Genomic DNA, 23,376 nt, shown 5'->3' on the forward strand with positions numbered 1-23,376 from the left:
AAAAACAAATAGGAGCAATCGCCTCATATGAATCGCCAACTAATTAGTATAATATTTCGTTCTAATGACAATTATAATTGGTGGGAACATAACTCGTCGAGAACAAACAACCATCATCATAGCACAACTATCACATATCGAACCGTCATCTTAATATTATACTTGACACTGCCAAATATATAGGAGGGAAAAGAAGATCTCGAGCCGAGTAAGTAACAAGTGCAATTTTTGACCTAATGATAAACATCTGATTATCCTAATCCAAATTGCATTTAATCGGAATCAAAACAATCACATGACTTGCCTTTTGACCCATCACTTTTCTTTAGCCAAACACCAATCGTACGACGAATATATTACCCTAACAATATAATTTATTCAAATTTAATTAAATTTTAATCTAAGTTTAAATCTCCCATGGTATAGATAGATATCGGTTGGATTGAGAGAGAGGACGTGATTGGTTATTTCCAAAAGAGTACCAGAAGAGGGAGTGGTCCAAAATTTAATTTAATAATAAATTTGTGGTAGGAGGGGAATTGATGAACGTCACTTGCATTTGCTCGCCAATAATAGAGCAGAGCTATGAAGGAAAGGGGCCATTTTGTGAATTCCCTTTTTGCTGGGGCCAATATTTTCAATTCTGAATTCTCTTTTTGTGTAAAAACGGTATACATATGTTAGCTGGAATAGAAACGAATAAACACAAGTCAGGAAAGGAATTAGGACGATCTTCAGAGAAATGGAATAACATGAGGAAATAATTAAAGAAGCCTATATCTTAATAAACCTACAACCTTAAACAAAATGCTCCATCGTTACGATAACCAAATTCTACTAAATTCTGCTCTGTTCCTGGTCAGTACAAAGTATTTCTTGCTAGAAACATCAAATCTGATCCCCGTTTCATATTTTACACGATGTACAGATGAGATGAGAGATGCAATCACGAGGCGGAACTAATGCTCGTGCTTAACACGGGCCTTTAATATTCCAGGAAGAGGTGGTGAGGTGGGAGGCCTACCCGATATGTTTGGTCTGGAAGGATGAGGTATTTGGGGCTGGTAGGCATGGGCCATGCTCGAGCTTTCACCTCCATCCGTGGTGCGAAGATCTTGGGATGTGCCTGCTCCATCGACTTGTGGTTTCTCACAACATTTCATCGCCTTGAGGACGTAATTGTCATCGTGTAGCTCAAAAGGAGTGCTGCAAGTGGAATCAAAATATACCAACTGCTTTGTTAGAGAAGCTGCTGTCATTTCTGAAGCACATTATGTGTAAACCTTAAAAACACAAGAACCTACATACAATGTTGTGTAATATTACACACCGCATTTTTTTTTTATGTCAATCTTGTGAAAATGAGAACAAAAGATGTTAAAAATGCTTGTCAACCTAAACTGCTGGATTATGAAAATTTGAAAAATAAATCCAAGCACCATATTATCAGATAATATGCTGCAGAAGACCACTCATAAAATAGTGAATAGCAAGCAAAATACATGTTTGTACTGGTATTATGAGGTGAATATAGCATACATTAGAATACTTGGGTTACCTATTGAAATCAAAATGCACCAGCTGCATATCTTCTGATATTTCCACCTCCACAGTTGCATGAGGACGAGTCTATAGTTTAAAACATGCATCAGTAAGCAGCACCCAAATGAATCACAAAAACGTATCTAAGCGGTGGTTGAAACACCACTCATCATAAGTATTTCCAAAAGGATCTGTTCTGAGGATAATGACCTCGATAAAGAATAGAAAGTCTAGCATGCATTTGAAAAAGGTATCACATTTATATTTACCACCTAGAAAAGTGCAGCAGCATCGACCTTTAGTCTCATAAAGCAATGAATTTGTTATAAAATCAGCATTTACAAAAAAGGAACAAAAATCGACTAAAAATTGCTGGTTTATATTCCTCATACTGACTCGGGATAAGTCTCTGCTTAACTGAAAGGGAGAAATCCTGGGGGATGAACTGATGTCTCCATAACAGTAATATATCTATTAAAATACTAACTGATAAATTTTCCAACTCTTTGTTCAGTTATCTACCAAAAAGCTCATCCCAGACACCATAGCAAGACAAAGAAATTTCAAGGTGTAGAAGTCTTAGTCTTCAATATATAGATGATCAATATCCTTGGCCTTCCTCTATGTATTTTAAATGTCAAATCACTTAACTAGGTCTATCTTCCCAATTTTCAAGTCAAAGGATCAGTTTGGATCATAAATTACGTTATGATGTAATCTTCTATTTTCCTCTACACGAGATACGTCATTCCAACCAAGAAGACCCAATTTAGCATGTATAAACTCTATTTTGGCGGAAGAAGCAAATCGAGAGGAGATGCAGACACGTGGTCGAGTGTGTGAGAAGCACTAATGTTGACATTTATTGTGGACAAATGCATGATTCAAAACCTCTGTAAAATACCAATCAACTCTACCTGCACCAATATAAAAGGCAATGCCACTCCACCACTGGGAGCATTTCCTGAGCCATATAGTTGCTCGTTACGCTGTATGAGGTTTTGAAGACCAACGTACTGCATCAAAACACAGGGATGGTTGAGTAAAAATGTTCAACAGGCTATTATGGATTGGTCATATCCAGGTATTTTATGCATATCAGGATCAAACTCCTTTCAAAAAAAGTAGATTATATATCATCAAAATTCTTACTTGTTCCTCCAGCTCTTCCAGATATGCAGCTTTCTTTTCAATTCTACTTCTAAGTCCTAGACGTTCAGTCTGCAACCAATTATATACAAATGAACATCGGATAAATCAATAATATTGGCATCGATAAGTACTTTTGTTGTGACAGAAATACATGAATAGGGGAAACAAATGACATACAAGGAAATAACAGAGATCTAACCTTCAGTTCTTCAATGTCATTTAAGCTAGTCCGAGGTAGACCCTTCCACTGTATTTCCTTTTTATCTTTAGAAATTATATCCATTGCCATTAGCACATTTAAAGCATCATACACCCTTCGACGTATATTTTTCTCATCGTATTGTTGCTGGCATATATTAACAATAAAAATTTTAGCTTGATTATTAGGTTTCACAACTTCAAATGGAAGATATGAAACAGCATATGACAATGAACCTGGTCTGGAGATGCAAGGTTATTGTTGGGATCTGCAAATTCAGCAACAAGCTCATCTGCAACCTGTGAAGACAAAACCATGTTAAGTTTAGATGTAATGATAAGTGAGTAGTTCAAGAGTAGAAGCTGCTTTTAACTCATAAACATGAGCCAGGACGACACTAAAAATTGGATAAAAAAACAAGATGAAAAGTAATAGCGCCAAGTGTAAGACCACTCTAAAACTTTTATTTTATTTTTCAGATTGAATATATTGCTACATAGACTATTTGTCAATAAAGAAAAAGGGAAGAATAATTGTATTCCCCCAAATGAAGGCATATCTTCGCAGCTTTGATTTTTCCCCTTGATGGAGAAGTAGCAGTTATGCTAAATAAGTGAGAAGTTTTGGGGAGTCGCACACTGCCAGAAATAAGTTTAGGTGAAGTTAAAGTTAACAACAGAACCAGAAAAGAGGACTCGTCAGAGTAAGGCCTGTCAGGCAAGATAAGTAAATAACTGAAGCTGAAAACCGAATGAACAAAATGCTTCAGCAGCAGCAGCACTACTCAGTGGCATGACTATTATTGCTGTAAGTGAGAAAGGATCAGATGATTATTGACAATCAAGTGCTAATACTGCATCTACATCCAACCTTCTCAACCAACAAAATAAATATCTCCACATGGCCATGTCAACTTGGCTTAACATCCTTCTTTCTATTTTAAGATTCCCACTTGATCCATTCAGAATAGTAGGTTAGAGTCGGCAAGTTAAAGTTGCTCTCGAAAGTAATCGTTCGGTGTTAGTGGTGCCACAACATTATTTAAGATCAAGAGGGTGGTTTGGGGAGAAAAAGAGACTTTCATTCTCAAGATAGATTCTTAATTATTTTACGGTGTTGCAGATGGCAACGTGAGTCATAAATGTGGGGCTTAGTAATTTCCTAAACTGTGTTAACTAGTTTATGTTAGGGACTAGCCAATAATTAAACTACAAAGGTGCCAAACTGTACATTGTAAATAATAAAAAACCTCCAACTGAAAATGACACTTATGTGAATTACGTTGCACATCTGAGTCCTCAACTCATTCAACCAAAAAATCAGATTCCCTACTTTCCCTCAATAAGAAACCATCAGGGCAGGACAATAAGCTGTCAACCACATGTGTGCTTTGTTTGCATTAAAGCATGAGTGAAATTATGGCAATGCATACGTTAAATGATCATGGATATATCATAAGAATCCATGTAGAACCCCATAACTGTGTTGCAGGCAAACAGAAAGATCAAATGATAAGCTAAACTCAGAGAAGACATCAAACAAAATTACAAGTTTTTAGAGCCTTCTAACCTCATTATATGTAGTTCTCCCTTTGCTTTCCACTTTCTCGCACACTAAAAACGAAGAAGAGCAAAAGGTTAATCATTACATAAAATTGCGATATGAATTGATTAATTTTACATCCTCTTGTGTCCAATCAGACTGCAGTAATAAGGCCTGTAAATTTTGAAAGTTAAACTAAGGTCCGCAAGACTCCAGACCAATCACTCATAGAAAGACCTGTAGAACCAGAAAGTGGTGTGACGTCATAAATTGTTTATAGAGCGAGACAAGCAACAAAAACCAAACTACGTATCAGTTCTTTTACCTATTACACTGTCCCTAAAACTAAGGCGAAATACACGTGTCAGGTATTTGGTACATAGAGATAACAATGACATCTGGATCCCTCATTTTAAGCATAAATGACATATTACCAACTCCACCAAGCCAATGTAAATTGTACCGACAAACCGACAAAATGTACCAGATATCCCCTGCCCACATTTTCTAATATAGGATCACATGCCATTAATGTCGCACAACTCTTAAATGCCTTTTATTCATTCAGAGCATTTGCTTCAAAGGAAGGGAAAAATATAATACACAACAAGTCCAAAACCAAAAATCTAAGCCTTGACATCCTCCACCTCTCACTCCCCACTCCCTTCCATTTTTGGTGCCTAGAGTCTCGACAATTCCTAGTCATTATTCAGTACCTGACTGTTAATGTAATGGTCAGAAGGTGCAATGAAGAGATTGATTCCGCAGTATAGTATCATGCAATTATATGTATGTTGTTTGCATGTGTGCGAAACAAGAAAGAAGCATGTAAGCATTCATGAGGTTTACTCGTTTATGATATATATTTCTGAGTACACCTTGTTACTTGGCCGTAGAACACGGAATTATTGTGTTAGGAAATCTATAAGTATGAGAATCTTAAGAAGAATTAAAGGAGTCGTCTTAAATGTCACATGGATGCTAATCTTTTTGTTCTTATTCTCTTTAAGGTTTCACATCCAACTTCTCTTCATCTAATTCTTGAACTCAAGAGAAAAGGAAGTCAATTAACGACATTTTAACTAGCTCCATCTCCTAGTAAGAGCACTACAGAATATAATTAGCACAAGCAACTATCTTGCATTAATACACCTTGCATGAGTGTCATCTACCCTCACGAGCCAAGACTCTTACTGCTTACAGCTTTAGGTAAGAAAATCAAAATGAAGAACAAGAAAAGAACAGATGAGAAACAAAAACCTTTCATGCTAAACTGACGGAGCCCTCGACCACTTTTATCACCTCCAACTGCACGTTGACCTCTCTTCTTCTTCCTGTTGCTGTGAAGATGATTAAAATTAGAAAGAAAACTTTCCAAGACAAGAGAAGCATTCAAACTAGTAGACGTTTGAAAGGCTTGTCTCATAAAAAAATCATAGATACAAATTAAAATAACTTGAGTCATTCAAACCGCAGATTCTATTTCCAAACCATCAATGTCAATCATTTCAATATCTGATTAAGAAACACAATTAAACTTCCTTTCCCAAGATTTTCACAATAAGCATCCATGAAGTGCAAACCAATATCGAACAAGCCTATCTTCCAAGCACAAAACATGGACTTCGCAAGTATAACATCATAATACATGAAGTTCACAATATGAACCTTTATTTAGCTGTCAGACAGATTAGTTAACCCACAATCTAATGGCATTATTCTCAAATTTCCTCAGCTCTTATTACTGACATATAAATAGCATATTAGCAAGCTGTTGGTCTTACTTTTTAACGACAATAGTATTATATTTGCTGATTTACGTGTACAAAACATTCAAGACAAATTACAGAGAATACTACACAATCATGTGATTTTACTAAAAATTACTGCATTTAACTCACAAGGAACTACTGTGATTTAACAATCACGCGATTCAAAAAATTATAAAATGAATCAAAGGCTCACCCAGCTGGCCCCTGAGATCCAGCATCGTCCCCTTGAATATCAAGATTGTTCAACCGAACAAATGTGCTATCACTGGCCGGAGTTGCCATCGCAGCCTCACTACGGCTGGAGGGCGACCCCATGCTACCACTGGTCGACATGGATTGACCAGAAATAGTGGTGCCCCATGACCTGGTAGCTCCTCCACCCCCACCTTTAGACACGGTTGATGGGTTCTTATCTCCATCTTCTTGATTGCTATTGTTATTATCATTGCTATGATTAACCATATCCGCAGAAAATCATAAGAATTAGAAAAGACCTAAACAACAACCCAAAACTTCCAAGAATTTAACATATATCTTCGAATAGTAAAATCTTGGGAATTTGAGATAAATCCAGATGAGAATTTGAGCAAGAAAAACTCTGGGTTCAGAAAAAACAGTCTTCTAAATACTGTATTCTACAAAAGAACCACCAAAGGAATTTTTCAGAGAAACCCAGTAAAGAATGCGGCCAAGAAAAAGAGTTACCGCATGAATTCCTGTGAACAAAGGTGACTCCACCCCACTACCCACCAAAATTCAACACTAAACCATCACATGAAACTCAAACAAAAAAGCCCAAGTCAATTCAAGCCAAAAGGGAAGATTCTTGAAGAGATAAATCGAATTCCGGCGGTAAATATCCCCCCAAAAGAAGAAAAAATACGCTTCTATAAGAATGGAACTTCACAATTTACATTCAGTCAAGAACGACATCTGTGAACTAAAACAACAATGGCTGTAAAAGTGTTGCGTCACTTGTCAAAATTAGTGCAATGTTTTTGTCCTTTACCCCCTTCCCCCTTTAATTTTCCACTCCCGTAAGACTAAAAAACAAAATCACTAAGGTTGAAAGGTTCCAACGTTTTTGTTCGGCTTTGCAAATATCAAAGAGGATGGAGGTGGTTTCTTTCTTGATCTACGAAAAGGGGAAAAGAGCAATGCGGTAGGAGACTCTACCAAGAAAGGAATCAGAGAGGAGGGAGGGAAAGATCTCACCTCTCAAGGGTTTTGATTTTTTGACGAAATAGCAGTAAAAATGTGATTATATTAATAATAACGTAAGGTTATTAGAGTTTATGAGATTGTTCTTCATTTTGATTTGTACAGTAAATGTATGGAATAAAGTTATTTTTACTTTAGTTAAATGTTTAATTGGAAAATCTAATAATATATTAATGTGGTCGAAAATTTAATTTCATTCGCATTTTTTTTCAGTATACTTTTTTGTAACGATAATTATATAATTACATTATATATAATAAACTCATATATTTTATAGTATTCCAACTCATGAATTTATTTATGATACTTCAATCGTAATCACTTGATTAAGATATTTTGAGTTGTTTTTTTTTTAAATTTAATTTAATGATAACAAATTTGATTTTCAACATAATCAATTTAAGTTTATGTAATCAAATAGTTCAGGCCCAATTAAGAGGAAATTAATATGTCGATAGTGCGCAAAGCTCAAGAAAGCAAAACACTACAAATCAACTCAACTGGCACGACAACATAACTTTTCATTTTTGATAGCACCTCAGCTTGGAACATATTAGCAAGGGATGAGCATGCCAACTGAAATTTTAGGATAAAGACCAGACAGTCCCCAAACAAGACAAGTTTTCCCCTAAATAGATGATTTTCCTGTTGATGTGACAATTTCAGTTCTTAGTCACTTATAATATGGACTGCTTGACATACAACCAGACTACTATGATCCCATGATATTGAACTTCCCCAGTAATTAAGATACCATGACCATGCTTAACCAAACCTTTTAATGCATCCAACTCCTATAAATAGGAGTTTAAGTATGTCAAATAATGTACCTTAGATTCATAACCTCACACAAATCTCTAATTTTCATAATACATACCAAGTTCGTTTGTCTAATACCCTTCCATCTGAACAATAGTACAGACTCATGACTTCATAAATTAAATATTGAATGTCAAATTTGCCCTCAAATAAATTAGTTTTTACTAAAATAAAAATAATTAAAATTTACAATATAATTTATTCAAATCGATAATCATAAACACCTTTAATTATCATATCAAGGTCCATGAAGATAACATCATTCAATTGCTAAAAATAGAAAAGGTTGACTCACAATTAAATTTTCAATAACCAATCTTCAAAAAAATGTAAAAAGAATTGAAATTGTACCCCAATAAGTCAACTTAAGTGTTTGCCCCCAGTCATCACCACGCCTAGCTATAGAGCCATGACATGAGAGTTCTAACTTCCAAGTAAAAGTTTCTTCTTCAAAAATAGATAATATCTTGAAATTGCATTGAATGATGCACATCACCCAACCACTAAACCATATTACTTTACTGATACAAAGACATAACGCTTCTGCAATCATACATGGGAATTCATAATTTTTTCTCTATATATAGGATTGAGGTAAGTATTATGATTCTCATAGATCCCGCATCAAAATCTTCTCCTTTTTTTTTTTTTTTTTGAAGTTTAAGCGAGTGCTTCTTCACAAAATGAAGCCTACAACTTTTCTTTTCCTTAGTTCCCTTTTAGTCTTTCTTCTCATCTCCTTTGCGGCAGCCAACGATGCAACTCAGAATGATAATGGGGTAAATCAAGTAGCTAATGATAAACAACCGCTTGGTGGTTGGGGAGGTGGTGGGTGGGGTGGCAGCGGTGGTGGATGGGGTGGTGGTTGGGGTGGCGGATGGGGCGGACCTGGTGGCGGATGGGGCGGACCTGGAGGTGGATGGGGTGGATGGGGTGGACCTGGTGGCGGATGGGGAGGAGGATGGGGCTGCCGTTGGGGCTGTTGCAACCGTGGTTTTGGTGGAGGGTGCTTCAGGTGCTGCTGGTCAGCTCGAGAAGCATTAGCCTACATGCAAAATGAAGTGAAACCTTGATCAAACAAAGACATGAATAAAATGCATGGTTTACCTAGATACCAAAATTATAATAAAAGAGCGTGTTATATATAAATAGTATGTTTTTTATATAGTTTGTGAGATTGTACATTACAATAAGTATCTCAATTTTAGCTTGTGCCCTCTCTCTCTCTTTTATTCCTCTTGATTTGTAACGTTTCACTTATTTTTTTCTTTCAAATTTATTCGTCAATGTTTTTTTCATCTTAAATTAACAATAAGGCATCACTATATTAATATATTGTTCAGTTATTAATTTAATACATTAATTAATAGCTAGCAATTGATTATTTTAATTATTATGTTCTATGGTTAATTTTCTTTCTGAAATAAGAAAAATACTAATCAATGTTAGGAGAATTAAGGGATATATACGGAATTTGTGTATTATGAGGTCGAGGCAAAAGTTTGACTCTTTTTCTTTAAAATAATTATTGCCCCACTCTGGTGCTCACCGAAATGGCAATTTGTTTCCCAAGATACAATGACTTAAAATTTCAAAGTAGCAACACTACAAACTTTGAGAACAACGAACCAAAAAATATCTTTGGAACTCTCTTACTAAAATTATACTTGCAAAATGATTTTATTGCTTAAGAATGCTATGGAATGAATTGAGGTGAATAAGAAGCAATAGTTTGATGAATTATGCCGAATTCTTAACGAAATTCCTCAAATGGGGCTCCATATTCGCCACCTCTATCACTACGTATAGCTTTTATAGTTTTGCTAAGTTGATTTTCAACCTTATCCTTATGAAGTTTAAAGGCTTCCAATGACTCATCTTTACTTCTCAACAAAAAAACATAACAGTATCTTGTGCAATCATCAATAAAAGTAAGAAAATACTTTTCCCCACCTCTAGTTTGCACAAATTTTAAATCACATATATCAATGTGAATTAATTCTAGAGGTGATGTTTTTCTTTGAACAGAATGAAATGGCACCTTAGCCATTTTAGCTTCAACATAAATTTCACATTTATGTTTAACATCAATTCCAAACGAAGGTAATAAAATTAAATTTACTAATCTTTATAGAGTGTTAAAATTAATATGTCCTAATCTAACATGCCATAAATTAAAACACTCAGTCAAGTAAGTAGAAGCAGTAATTTTATTGCTTTGAAAATTACGCATTACAGTCATTACATTCATCTTGAACATCCCTTTCTCTACATATCATTTCCCTATAAAGTGGTTGTTCTTTGTAAGTACAAATTTGTTAGACTCAAATACTAGTCTAAACCCACTTTTAATTAAGAGTGATCCAGACGCTAAGTTTTTTCGAATGTGTGGAACGTGCAGCACATCGACCAAAGTGAGTTCCTTTCCCGAGGTCATCTTTAGTACTACCTTGCTGAGTCCAACAATGTTAGAAGTTGTTGAATTTCCCATAAACAACTTCCTCCAATTGATTGGTGTGTAAGTTGAGAACATCTCTTTATCGGAACAGATATAGCGGGTGACGCTAGTGTCAATCCACCACTCTCTTGAGTTGTCTACCAAATTGGCTTCAAACACCACAGCAAAGAGGTTGAGTTCTCCCTAATCTATTAGTACAAGCCTGACCTCCGAAATATGCCACTGAGTTTTCTTAGGAAATCAACAATCTTTGGTATGATTAGGTTTGCCACCTTTTACTTATAGTCAATGCGCTTTCTTTTGTTACTAGTATTTCCATTTTGCTCCATCAAATTTATCTTAGCTCAATTTGTAGCTTTATGGATTTCATCTAAGACAAGCGATTATCTTCAATCCTCAATCTGACAATCAAATCAGTCCCATTTCTTTTCACTTGTGCTTCAGGTAATTTTTGAAATCCTTCCATAGTGGTGGTAGCTTTTCAATCATAGCAGCTACTTGGAAGGATTCATTGAGCTTCATCCCTCCTACATGCAGATCATGCAGAATCATCTGGAACTCTTGGGCTTGGTTCACTATTGTTTTGGGATCCACCATGTTGAACTCCAAAAACTTTATGACTATGAATTTCTTCAAGCCGGCATCCTCTATTTTGTATTTCTTTTCCTAGAACTCCCAAAAGGCTCTTGCAGTCTTGGTTAAGCTATACACATACAACGTATCACTCAAACCGTTGAGGATATAGTTTCTATATAGGAAATTTCCATGTTCCCATGCATCTGTAGCAGCCCTCTTTTGGGTATCAATTTCCCCTTCAGACAGGGGCTTCCTTACTTAAGAACCTAGCTAGGTTCAACGTAGTAAAGCAGAATAACATCTTTTAATGCCATCTCTTAAAGTCATTACCAGTTCTCCGACCTTTCCTCTTGGGTAGCAATAGGTTGTGCCACATGTGGTTGGACAACCATAGTAACCGGATTAGTAGATTCGATCGGCATAATACACAAAATAAATAATTGTCTAAAATTTGTTAGGAGAAATAAAGGATATATGTGGGATTTGTGTATTATGAAGTCGAGACAAGAGTTTAACTTTTTTTCTTTAAGATAATTATTGCCCCGCTTTGCTGCTCGTGAAAATGGCAATTTGTCTCCCAAGATACAACGACTTGAAATCTCAAAGTTGTAGCACTACAAACTTTGAGAACAACGAACCAAAAAATATTTTTGGAACTCTCTTACTAAAACTATGCTTGCAAAATGCTATGCTATCGAATGAATTGAATTAATGAAATAAAATGGGGGGATCTATTTATAGAAGTTGGAAAGGTATCATTGAATCAACATGTTTGATCAGAAAAGATGCATTTGAAAGGTTCTAACCTTTTATTTGAATAGACACATCATTTCACAAAAAAAAAAAAAAAACATACCACTTCAGTCAAATGCGTCTTTTCATTCAAAATGTTTCACTCAATGGACACATCATTTTAACCAAAGGACATAACTTTCGATTGAATTAAATACGGCTAGATGATGATTGGGCTCCATCAATCATCATCCACGTGTCATAAGCCTGTTATGCATTGCACGTTGTAACCAATTATTTGATACAATTTAATCTGATCAAAATAAATTTATTATTTAATTCTTCATTCACTATTTTTCAACAATCAATACTTAAACAGTTCAATGTGTATGTATAATTTATATGTTAATTATATTTATTTAGGTATATAAAAAAGGAAAAAAATGATTAAATCAATAGTTTCTTGAACAACTTTCATTATTTTTTAATTTGCATGAATGATATATTATTGAAAAAAAAACTAAAGAGATAAAGATTTTGTGTAAGAATAAGTATCTTTTTAATCGATATATATTTTTATCAACTAAAAAAATAGCCAGACTTTATAAATAATATGCTAGCAAATTTGATTGGAGTTGGGCTGTCAAAAAATCAACTTGGCCCCCCTAAAATAATCATGCATCTTTCATTTTCAAATATAAATATCAAATCAATTTATTTACTTAAATTATGAAATTTTGTAACTCAAAAAATCCAAACGTAATCGATCAACGAGGCATAATTTAGTTGTCGAAGGTGAATCTCCATGACCATCATGATTTCATGTCCCACCAATGTATTAGTATTAATTTATTTTAATAATAATTATGGATTTAACGTAATAGTAGCTATTTCTTTCTTTCTTTTTTTTTTATAGAAGAGTAATAGTAGTTATTTGATACTTATACATATTTGATATAAATAAATATATTGACTGTTGATGAATAATAATTGAAATTCATAATTATAAATGATTCTTATAAAAAGATTCAAGCGTAATTTCATTTTTCACCAATTCTTGAGAAAGTCCTATCAAAAGATTCTTAAAAAATATTTCCACAGAGTAAAAAAAAAATAATTGATTTTTTTACGTCATGAATGTAGATTTAAAAATAATAATAATAAATAGGATTTATTAAAAAAATAACTTTATACAGTTTTAAGATATAATTTTACACACACATTGTATTTTGATAGTCACTCTCTTCTCTTCTGTTTTTCAATCGTTAACCTCACCGACAAAAGGAGTTAAGACTCAAGCTCAATATAGATATGCTTGGGATTACGAACCCTTCCTTCCTTATCCACCACCATCCCTCCCTCTCCTCCGTCGTCCTTCGCTCCCCTCGCCACCATCATCTAGAATTTCGAGACAAGACCATACTAGCCCCCATACAAGTAACAAAGGGTAAATTCCATAAAATCCATGTGTTTTTAAAATTTAGCTAAAAACCTCCCGTGTTAAAAAAAAGGCAAGTAACCCTTGTGTTTTATAAAATACACAAAAAATCCTAGTGTGGGACACTCGCCTATTATGCGACTGGACCTCATTCATTGATCTTTTTGGGATTACTTCAAGTGTATAATGTCCATTTTGCCACTCTCTTTCACATTTAAATATATCTTAAATTAGTTTATTAATATTATTATTTAATTTAAATTATTTAGTGAGTTTAAATATATTACAATAAATTATAATTATTTATAAAATATATTAATTTAATATAGAAACACCTAAAAAGTATATAATTTTTTTAAAAAAAATAAAAGTTTGAATTTAAAAGACACAATACAAAGTTAATATACTAAAATTTATTTTTTCAAATTAAAAATTTATATGCAATATAAAAGTCACTTATAATAATTCTAAATTATTAACTTAATTAAATTATTATTAATTTAAATGTATTTTATTTATTTATAAATACTAATTAAATATCAAAATATTCAAAAATTAATATTAATTATTTTAAGTTATATTATTTATTATAAATATTAATTAAATTATTAATATTTAAGATTTAAAAAAAATTAAATTACTTTTATATTATTTTAATAAAAAATTACCTTTTTCTCCATCACCGACCATTATAATGGCTGGAGAAACGGCCTGGGCAACGGAGGTCGCTCTTCTTTTTTAGGTGACCACCGTCGCCCAGATCTAGCCACCACCCCTTCTAGAAAGGAGGGGCAAGGGCAATGGAAAAGCATCGCCCCCTTTGGCAGGGGCGAGCGCTTGGCGATGTTGCCATCACCCAATTTGGGTGGCGACTCCACCTAAATATATATATATATATATATATATATAATAGTTATATTAAGATTTGCATTATTGATCGTTTACAATTGAAAATCAATGGTTGATATAAAAAGGGTTTAACGGGTAATTCAACAAAAATTTAACAACGTTAGGGCTTACCTAAATGGAAGGGAGAGAGTATGCAATATTTTGAAAACACAGAGGGTTATTTACCTATTTTTTTAACACAGGAATTTTTAACTAAATTTTAAAAACATAGAAAAAATTTATACAATTTACCGGTAACAAATTACAATTTTTATATATGTTGATGTGACAATTTCGATTCATGCACACTTGAGATATGAATAACGTGACATGCCAGGAACTAATATAATTCCATGAAATTAGACTTCCCCAATAATCCGAAGATACCCAAATACTTAACCAACCTTAATGATGTATCCAACCCCCCCTCCTAAAATCGAGCTTAGAGTATGTCAAATGATGTGGACTCGGCTTCATAGCCTCACTGGACTACCAGGATTTCTCCAACCAGGACGGGTCAGATTACTTCTCATGTGCACTGCAGCCCAACACCCGCCCGAAGACTTTAATTGCAGGCAGCCCAAATAACTAGTAAACGAGCCACCAGGCTTATATTTGCTAGTAAACATGGCCACAAAGTTAGTTTCTGTAAAACCCTACAATAGTACAATAGTATAAATGAACTCATGATCTCACAAATGAGTTGAATGTCAAGTTTGTTGTGCTCAATTAAATTAGCCTTTGCAGAAATAAGAAATAATTAAAATTTACATTTTAATAATCATAAGTACTTCTGATGTTCACATCAAAGTCCATGAAGACAACATCATCCAATTGCTAAGAATAGAAAAGTTTGACTTACAAATTAAATCTTCAATAAACAATTTTCAAGAAAATCTAAAAAGAATTGAAATTGTGCCCAATAATGTCAACTTCATTGTTTCCCACCAGTCATCGCCACCCCTAGCTACAGAGCCATGACATGAGAGTTCCAACTTCCCAATGAGAGTTTCTATTTTAAAAACAGATAATACCTTGAAATTGCATTGAATGATGCATATCACTCAACCACCAAACCATATTGCTTTACTAATGCAAAGACATATATGCTTTTGCAATCATTCATGGAAATTCTTAATTTTCGCACTATATATAGAATTGAAGTAAGTACTGTAATTCTCATCGATCCCACATCAAAATCTTCTCCTTTTATTGTGAAGTTTACAGTGAGTGCTTCTTCACAAAATGAAGCCTATATCTTTTCTTTTCCTTAGTGCCCTTTTAGCCCTTCTTCTCATCTCGTTTGCTGCAGCCAATGATGCAACTGAAAATGATAATGTGGCAAATCAACTAGCTAATGAAAAACAATCGTATGGTGGTTGGGGCGGCGGTGGTGGTGGTGGTTGGGGCGGCGGTGGCGGTGGATGGGGTGGACCTGGTGGCGGATGGGGCGGACCTGGCGGCGGATGGGGAGGAGGATGGGGTAGACATTGTCGTTTCGGCTGCTGTAACCGTGGTTACGGTGGAGGGTGCTTTAGATGTTGCTGGTCAGCTCAAGAAGCATTAGCCTATATGCAAAATGAAGCCAAACCTTGATCACATAAAGACGTCGATGCCATACCATACGATACGAATAAAGTGCATGGTTACGTACGTACTCAAATTATAATAAAATGAATGTATTGTGTATGACTAATACGTTTTTATAAAGTTTGTGAGATTGTACATCGTAATAAATATCACATTTTTAGTTTGTATCTTTTGCTCTATCTCTTTTATTTTCTTCTTGATCTATAACGTCTTACTTATTTTTTCTTCATTCATCCGTGATTTTTTTTCCTTTTTAAAATTAACAATAAGGCTTCTTTGTATTATTATATCGTTCAATTATTCATTTAAAAAATATTCATCAATATCCAATAATTGACTATTTTAATTATTATTATATTTTATGATTAGTATTTTCTTTTTTAAATAAGAAAAATACTAATCAATAGTTAAACATAGCACATTTTAATGCGTGGCCATAATTTATATTTTAAACATACTTATTTAAGTGTATGAAAAAGAGCAAAAATTAAAAAAAAATTGATTAAAATTGAAAAAGAACAAAAAACTGATTAAAAATTTGATATAGAATCGAAATTTGAGAGACAGAATTGGAGGTTGAGAAAAAACAAAAATAGAAATCATTGAAATAATTTAAAAATAAAAAAAATTTTGAGACATAAAAAAAATACTCTTTAATTATAATAAAGTATATATAGATAGTAAATAAAATTGGATTTGAACCATCAAAAAATCAACCCAGCACGTAAATAAATTATGCATCTTTTATTTTAAAAAAATAAATATCAAATCAATTTATTAACTCAATCTATCAAATTTTGTTACTCAAAAATCATAGCGCAATTTTGCTAATGAAGTATTGCTTAATTATTGAGAATGAGTCCGATGATCACTATGAATTTGAATCCTATCAATATTTGTATATTAATTTATTTTAATTAATTAATATATTTAATATTGATAAATGACTATTGACTATTAACGAACCATAATTCAAATTTATGATATGATGGTAAATTGTTCACTGAAAAATATTCAATTTCATTTTTCATCCATTCTTCAAAGAGTTCTGTTGAAATATTCTCAGAAAATATTTTCACAGAGTAAAAATAAAATTAATAGAATTATTTTCTTCAATGAATGCTGATTTAAAAGAATATATATATTTTCTTCCGCTGCATTCAATTCGATTGTATGTGCGGAGACTGCGTGCAATCGTTGTTAGTATATATATAATTTCACACACATTTCTTGTGTTTTTTCCTCTTTAACCTCAGTGGCGAAGGAGTTGGGGTTGGAGCTCAACGCAGACATGCGTGCTATTACGAACCTTTCCTGCCTTATCCACCACAACCACTACCACCCATCCCTCGCCTCCGCCGTCCTTCGCTCCCTCCGCCACCGTCTCCCTGTATTTTCTCCCTCTCTTATTAGAGTCAGAGCCCAGTCCACCTCCACCTCCCATGCTGAACTGGATAATGCGCGAACAGGGCGGTCGTGTTCGCTTGATTCGCCTCCGACCCATTTGGATGTCACGCAGAAAATTGATGTTAATCCGCCCAAGGGAACTCGGGATTTCCCTCCTGAAGAAATGCGGCTTCGCAATTGGCTGTTTCAGAATTTCAGGGAGGTAAGTATTTGATACTATCTCTTTTATTCGTAGTAACTTATGTAATTCGAGAAAGGGAGACACTGTATCTGATTCATTTGAGATGCATTTGAGAAATGAAGGAATTGATTAAGTCTATTTTTTTTTATAATTTTCACATGCACCTTTTAAAGAAAGCCAGAATTTGCAGAAAGATCCGATAATTGAACTGATCCTTAGTTCAGACATTGTAGTCCTCAAAGTAATCACGGTTTGTTTCAGGTTTCACAATTATTTGGTTTTGAAGAGGTTGATTTTCCAGTACTAGAGTCGGAGGCACTGTTTATTAGGAAAGCTGGTGAGGAGATTAGAGACCAGGTTCGTCTTGTATTTACTTTGGCAACTTTGTTGATATATTTCTATTCATTAGAATGCGGAATTAAGGGGCGATTAATTGACATGTAGCTTTGTAAAAATTAACTGATAAATTTTGATCATGGAGAGCTTGAACTCATAGAGACTGGTATAGGGATGACACTTGCAGTGGGTGTCATGTATCAAGTTCTTTGATATATACTGTGTTGCTGAACCTTCCTGATATCCTGCATTTCAAGTGGTTCCATTTTTAACCACAATATGATATTGAACAGAGACGATGAAGTATCAAGATTAGGGAACAATCTGGAAGAGAATGCACAAGGGAATGTATACAACTATCTTTTATCAGGTTACTTACATTGTTCCTTTTCTGTTACATGAATGAAGCTTTACTGCTTTGAGGACCGGGGAAACCGTAGAGTTGCATTAAGGCCAGAACTTACTCCTTCTCTGGCAAGGCTAGTGATTCAGAAAGGGTAAGTTTCTTATATTTCAATTTATATGGAAATTATCCACAAATTATTTCGTGATGTATAGACCTTTTGTGGTAGGCTTTTACTTTCCCAAATGCTTAAATTATCCACAAATTATTTATATGTTATTTATGATTCTTGTATCCAGGTACAGATGCCAGATTTTGATCTCCATGTTTTTTTCTGTCCAGAAAATCAGTATCCCTTCCCATAAAATGGTTTGCAATTGGACAGTGCTGGCGGTATGAGCGAATGACCAGGGGACGCCGTCGTGAGCATTACCAATGGAACATGGATATTATTGGCGTACCTAATGTTACAGTATGTCAAGTGCATTATCTCTTTACACATTTTATGTTCACCTATTTCCTTTAAGTATAACCAACATATCTATATTATACAGAATTTAGGAGCATAGAATAATACAGTTTAGTCACTCGTTCATCTTGACCTCACTTATGATCACCTAAGTGAACTACCGAACTTCTTTACAATTATTACTTTTTCTAATTTATAGATACAATTATTAGATGTCTATCATTTTTTCTTAATTATGTGACATTTTGTAAGCTAAATTTGAAATTCGAGCACATTATCCAGTTTGTCACTATGGAAGTTCTGCATATATACATTTATTTATGCATTGACTTGGGCACAGTTTAATTAATTCAACAGTTTTTACATTTATGCAGATATAGATAGTCTTGAATGGAGACAGTATTTAAACCTGAAATGAGGTTGAGTTTCTAAACCTACTTATTCTATGTATGAGCTTGAATTGAAGATTGAGTTGATACCATGCTCAAGTTACTAGAACATGTGCTGAGTGCTGTTGCTCTGATCTTTTTGGTCATGCTATACTGCAGACAAGAAAAGTGCTAGCGACGACCATCTCTGTTTTCCTATACTCCTTGTAACGATATGCTGTGGGTCATAATAAGTGTTTCTGTGTTCTCTGATGTGTTTAAGTGAGGCCTCGCATATCTCACTTTCATATCATAATTTATGTTTTTTCTTTTTCTTTTTCCTCTTTTAATTAAGTTGTAATGAAGGCGTGATGCTTAGCAACAAACTTTACAAATTTGTATTAGACATTGTATAATCTGATAGAGAATAAAAAGGGAACCAGTAGACAGAAATAATTTCTTTTATCAAGAGTATCTGCAAGTAGAGTTTGGTTAGTGCTGACGACATGCTTATTAATTCAAAAAAGTCAATGTGCTTAATTTATAAAACTCTGTATCCATAAGTATGCATTTGTTTTTATGCTGGAAATTTTCCTAATAATACATTTCCTATCAGGCTGAGGCAGAGCTGATTTCTTCTATTATCACCTTCTTCAAGCGCATCGGAATTACATCATCAGATGTTGGGTTTAAGGTTTCTAGTCGAAAGGTATGAAGGTAGATGGTTTTAGTTTTTCCAGAAGAAATGTTTTTGAATTATGCAGTGACTGTATTTATGGTTGTTGTTTGTTTTTTTTGGTCAATGTTTTTCTTGACGAATGGTATAAGTTTCATAAGATAATTTCATATAGAATTTTCCAGAGAACTGATATAGATCATCGTAATACACCCATTATTTCGTTTTAGGTTGTGTTGTATGATGCCTGTGGTTAGCCTATAGGAACCATACATTTCAAGGACAGGGAGAAATAGAAGACAAGGCCTATGATTATCCGTCTTTACACAATGACATATTTTTCTGTTGGATAGCATGCTGCTCCAGCTTAGAAACTGCTCTTCCATACTGATTAGCATTTAGTCACAATTTGTCAAATACTATGTGATTGTGGCATATGTTTTATGCTAGTGCTAACATATATTACTGAAAACTAGGGGGAAGTATGAGAAATTTCTAAAAGTCGGATGCTCACTTTCAACTTTGAGTCAGAATATTATTTGGAACTTTCTTTAAGAAGACATGAGACACTTTTAGTGATAAATACAAGTATAAAAGGCTGATTTCTGGTTCACTTGGAACTAAAATCACTTGACTTCATGCTTTCCTCACATGGAAATGAGGAGCGACAAGATAGCTTTAAGTTTCTGGGTGATGCCTTAAAGAGATTGTTTATCAAATCATGTTTCAGAAATAAAGATAGATGGAATTGTCATCCCATATGCATGCGGCAGATTGTAAGTAATAGAAGTGTAGTACGGAAACATTTACTTGAGGAACACTGACGTGTTGCTTATTGTTATTGGTTTCACATCCTACAGGTTTTGCAAGAAGTACTGAGACGCTATTCCATACCAGAAAGTTTATTTGGCAGGGTTTGTGTAATAATTGACAAGGTTAGTCTGATAATGAAGTCTCTATGAATATGTACAAGCATTCTTTCTCATTGTACTCATCTTTCTGTTATTCTATGGTCCATCCATTTCCTCTTCCTTCAATTTTTTTTTATTCTAACCAGTTGGAGAAGATTCCGATAGATGATATCAAGAAGGAATTGAAGTCCGTTGAGTTATCAGAGGATGCGGTTGAAGAGCTGTTGCAAATCCTTTCAGTGAAATCTTTGACTAAGTTGGAAGGTTGGTTCTGACGAACATCCTGGTAGATAACTTGACCATTGGTTGTATCAATGGTGTAGAAAGTTTGAAGTGCTGAAGTTTGATTATTCATCTCAAGTTTGACTAGTTTGGTTGCATGCAATTGAGCTGACTGGTGTTAAGTTCAGAATTGATACCAAAAATATTCCTGCCAAAAACATGGAGTGAGAAAGTGAAACATGGTAGACTAGACACATTCACTTTATCCGGCAACTAGAAAGTGCAAATTTATACTTTTGGTGAGGTTATGTATTTCTCAATAGAAGGGTAAAGGTAAGAATGCTTGACTGCAAGAATCTTCCTTCACAAAGATTATAGCTAAAGTTTGAAAGGTTTCATATGGTGGTCAATAGACATAATGTCTTGAGCTTTTCCATTAAGAGTGCTTGTTGCCTTATCCCTCATAGGCAAAATAAAAATCAACCTCTCCCACAGGTAACCTGAAATGACATACTTGTGATGAGAAAAGTATGGCAGCTTTCCCAGTTCAGAGAGGCCAAGTAAACTATTGCTCCTCTAATTGGTAGTATATATGTGTGTGGTTTGGTTGCTGGCATGGTAAAACTCAATGTTCTTTTGATCAGGTGAAGTCACTATCAATATTTTTGAGGAACTTTAAATGCTTCCAATTTATTTCCTTCACATGGGTATTTTCTCATTATGTTGATTGCTTCCTTGGAATTCAGCCCGAGTATATACTACTTGGTTCTGAAGAAACACAGTAAGCTTTTTGCCTGCTGTAAGCATTTGAGGAATCCCGCTGCTGGGAATTCAAGTATTCTGCTTATTTTAGTATTTGGAAAGAACATGGAGAGTATATGTGTTTTTCATGCTTAAATTTCTCCTTGATGCCAGCTTGGTCATAGTTTTTCTAGCCCCTGAGACACTGATTCCTCTGCTACATGCCAAACTCATAGATTCTATCATTTACTTTTTCAAGTATTGATTGTTAAGGTTCTGTTAGTTATATTCCACGGACCTGGGCGAAATAAGCATTTTGAAATCCTTCAGTTACTCTGGAAGGTTGCAACTTGATGTCTTGCCATTCCTATTAATTATTACAGAGAAACTTGGATCTTCAGTGGAGGCCCTTGCTGACTTGAAGCAACTATTCTTACTTGCTGAAAAGTATGGTTACTCTGATTGGATCCAGTTTGATGCATCCATCGTACGTGGCTTAGCCTACTACACTGGAATTGTTTTTGAGGTAATATTGTATGTATATATGCTGGAGAACACATATTGGTGTCTGTTAATGGCGTTATAGAATACTAACAAGAAAACAACATTACAGCATAGATGACATTAGCTGAACTAGATTCATTTGGTTCACAATTGATTATTGTGGTTCTCTTATTCAGGGATTTGATCGAGAAGGAAAGCTGAGAGCTATTTGTGGTGGTGGACGATATGACAGATTACTCTCTACTTTTGGAGGTGATGATATCCCAGCTTGTGGCTTTGGATTTGGTGACGCAGTTATTGTAGAAGTGAGTGGTATTTATACCCTCCTAGCATGCAGATTAGATGTGGAGCATTTTCACTTTTTATTTTCCTTCAATTTCCCCTTCTTGCTAGAACCATCTGAAATATTCTCTTGATTTCTCATCTCCACCTTTTCATTTTGCTTCTAATTGGTTATTTAGCTGTTAAAGGAAAGGGGACTTATGCCAGAACTCAGCCCCCAGGTACAGAACATAGTTTGCTCATTGGATCAGGATCTGCAAAGTGAAGCATCTTCAGTTGCTGCTAGACTCCGGGAAAAAGGCCAAAGTGTTGACTTGGTTTTGGAGAGCAAACCGCTTAAATGGTAAGTCACTGCACAAGGTTCTGACTTATCACAAGAAAACTTCAAATAATCATGAACCCCATATACAATAACAAACTTCATTTCGTTAAGGCTCATCATACTTTTGTTGGGTTGAATTTTCATATTTCTTCTATTATTTGCTCACTTACTATACCCCGTGTCCTTTTATTTTTTCTTCTTGGCTTCAATATTACAGGGTATTTAAACGGGCAGCACGAATAAATGCCCAGAGACTGATAATAGTGGGAAGTACGGAATGGCAAAAGGGCATGGTTAGTGTCAAAATCCTTTCATCTGGGGAACAATATGAGATAAAAATCGATGAACTAGAATAATAGTTATAAGGATTTGATGTGTTTTCTGGACATAGGCTTACATTTAGTTTGATCCCCCAAATGCTTTTACTATCTTGTAGTCTTCATGTACAACTGGAGCATTATTGTTTATCTGTAAGTTTAGCCATTGGATATTTATTGAGAGATGAATTTGTTTGGTGCTAATTCTTATTTTCCCATTATCTTTTCTAAAATATTTCTTGGTCAGCCAAAAAGTACCTCAATTCTGTCTCATAAGTTTTGACACATCAATTGCAGAGGGAGAATTTGTAATATGTATACTACTGACAGGGAGTGTGTATGTAATTTTTAAAAATTAAAGGAGTATG

At 34.4% G+C, this 23,376-nt stretch overlaps 2 protein-coding genes across 4 annotated transcripts; one reads left to right on the forward strand and one right to left on the reverse strand.

Annotated features, from left to right (window-relative positions):
• Positions 1-713: 713 nt before the first annotated feature.
• On the reverse strand, positions 714-7,450 carry LOC105159904 (transcription factor-like protein DPB). 2 transcript variants are annotated; one of them, XM_011077120.3, is made up of 9 exons: positions 6,401-7,450; positions 5,696-5,769; positions 4,463-4,506; positions 3,130-3,192; positions 2,894-3,040; positions 2,695-2,763; positions 2,460-2,558; positions 1,559-1,629; positions 714-1,206 (listed from the first exon to the last, which is right to left on the reverse strand). In XM_011077120.3, the coding sequence occupies exons 1-9, from the start codon at positions 6,667-6,669 to the stop codon at positions 960-962; spliced, it is 1,083 nt and encodes a 360-aa protein (XP_011075422.1). In that variant the 5' UTR covers positions 6,670-7,450; the 3' UTR covers positions 714-959. The 2 variants fall into 2 exon arrangements, with proteins under 2 accessions (XP_011075422.1, XP_011075421.1); XM_011077119.3 differs by having other exon boundaries at positions 5,696-5,775.
• A 9,682-nt stretch (positions 7,451-17,132) lies between these two features.
• Positions 17,133-23,212, forward strand: HRS1 (Histidyl-tRNA synthetase 1). 2 transcript variants are annotated; one of them, XM_011077122.3, is made up of 11 exons: positions 17,133-17,538; positions 17,779-17,874; positions 18,262-18,350; positions 18,539-18,668; positions 19,650-19,742; positions 20,570-20,644; positions 20,767-20,884; positions 21,967-22,109; positions 22,264-22,392; positions 22,558-22,712; positions 22,909-23,212. In XM_011077122.3, exons 1-11 carry the CDS (start codon positions 17,221-17,223, stop codon positions 23,045-23,047), a joined length of 1,485 nt encoding a protein of 494 aa, XP_011075424.1. In that variant the 5' UTR covers positions 17,133-17,220; the 3' UTR covers positions 23,048-23,212. The 2 variants fall into 2 exon arrangements, with proteins under 2 accessions (XP_011075424.1, XP_011075423.1); XM_011077121.3 differs by having other exon boundaries at positions 17,138-17,538; positions 22,549-22,712.
• The last annotated feature ends 164 nt before the right edge of the window (positions 23,213-23,376 follow it).

Source organism: Sesamum indicum, linkage group LG4 (genome assembly GCF_026168435.1).
Source record: "Sesamum indicum cultivar Baizhima isolate 11 linkage group LG4, ASM2616843v1, whole genome shotgun sequence".
Classification (NCBI taxonomy): domain Eukaryota; kingdom Viridiplantae; phylum Streptophyta; class Magnoliopsida; order Lamiales; family Pedaliaceae; genus Sesamum; species Sesamum indicum.

Coding starts and splice junctions, on each gene's coding strand:
- LOC105159904 (XM_011077119.3), bottom strand. CDS start 6,669: ATGGTTAATCATAGCAATGATAATAACAATAGCAATCAAGAAGATGGA. Junction 3,193..4,462: donor GGAGAACTACATATAATGAG/GTTAGAAGGCTC, acceptor TTGTCTTCACAG/GTTGCAGATGAGCTTGTTGC. Junction 1,630..2,459: donor TGCCTTTTATATTGGTGCAG/GTAGAGTTGATT, acceptor TTTAAACTATAG/ACTCGTCCTCATGCAACTGT.
- HRS1 (XM_011077121.3), top strand. CDS start 17,221: ATGCGTGCTATTACGAACCTTTCCTGCCTTATCCACCACAACCACTAC. Junction 22,393..22,548: donor GTGACGCAGTTATTGTAGAA/GTGAGTGGTATT, acceptor TTGGTTATTTAG/CTGTTAAAGGAAAGGGGACT. Junction 22,713..22,908: donor GAGAGCAAACCGCTTAAATG/GTAAGTCACTGC, acceptor TCAATATTACAG/GGTATTTAAACGGGCAGCAC.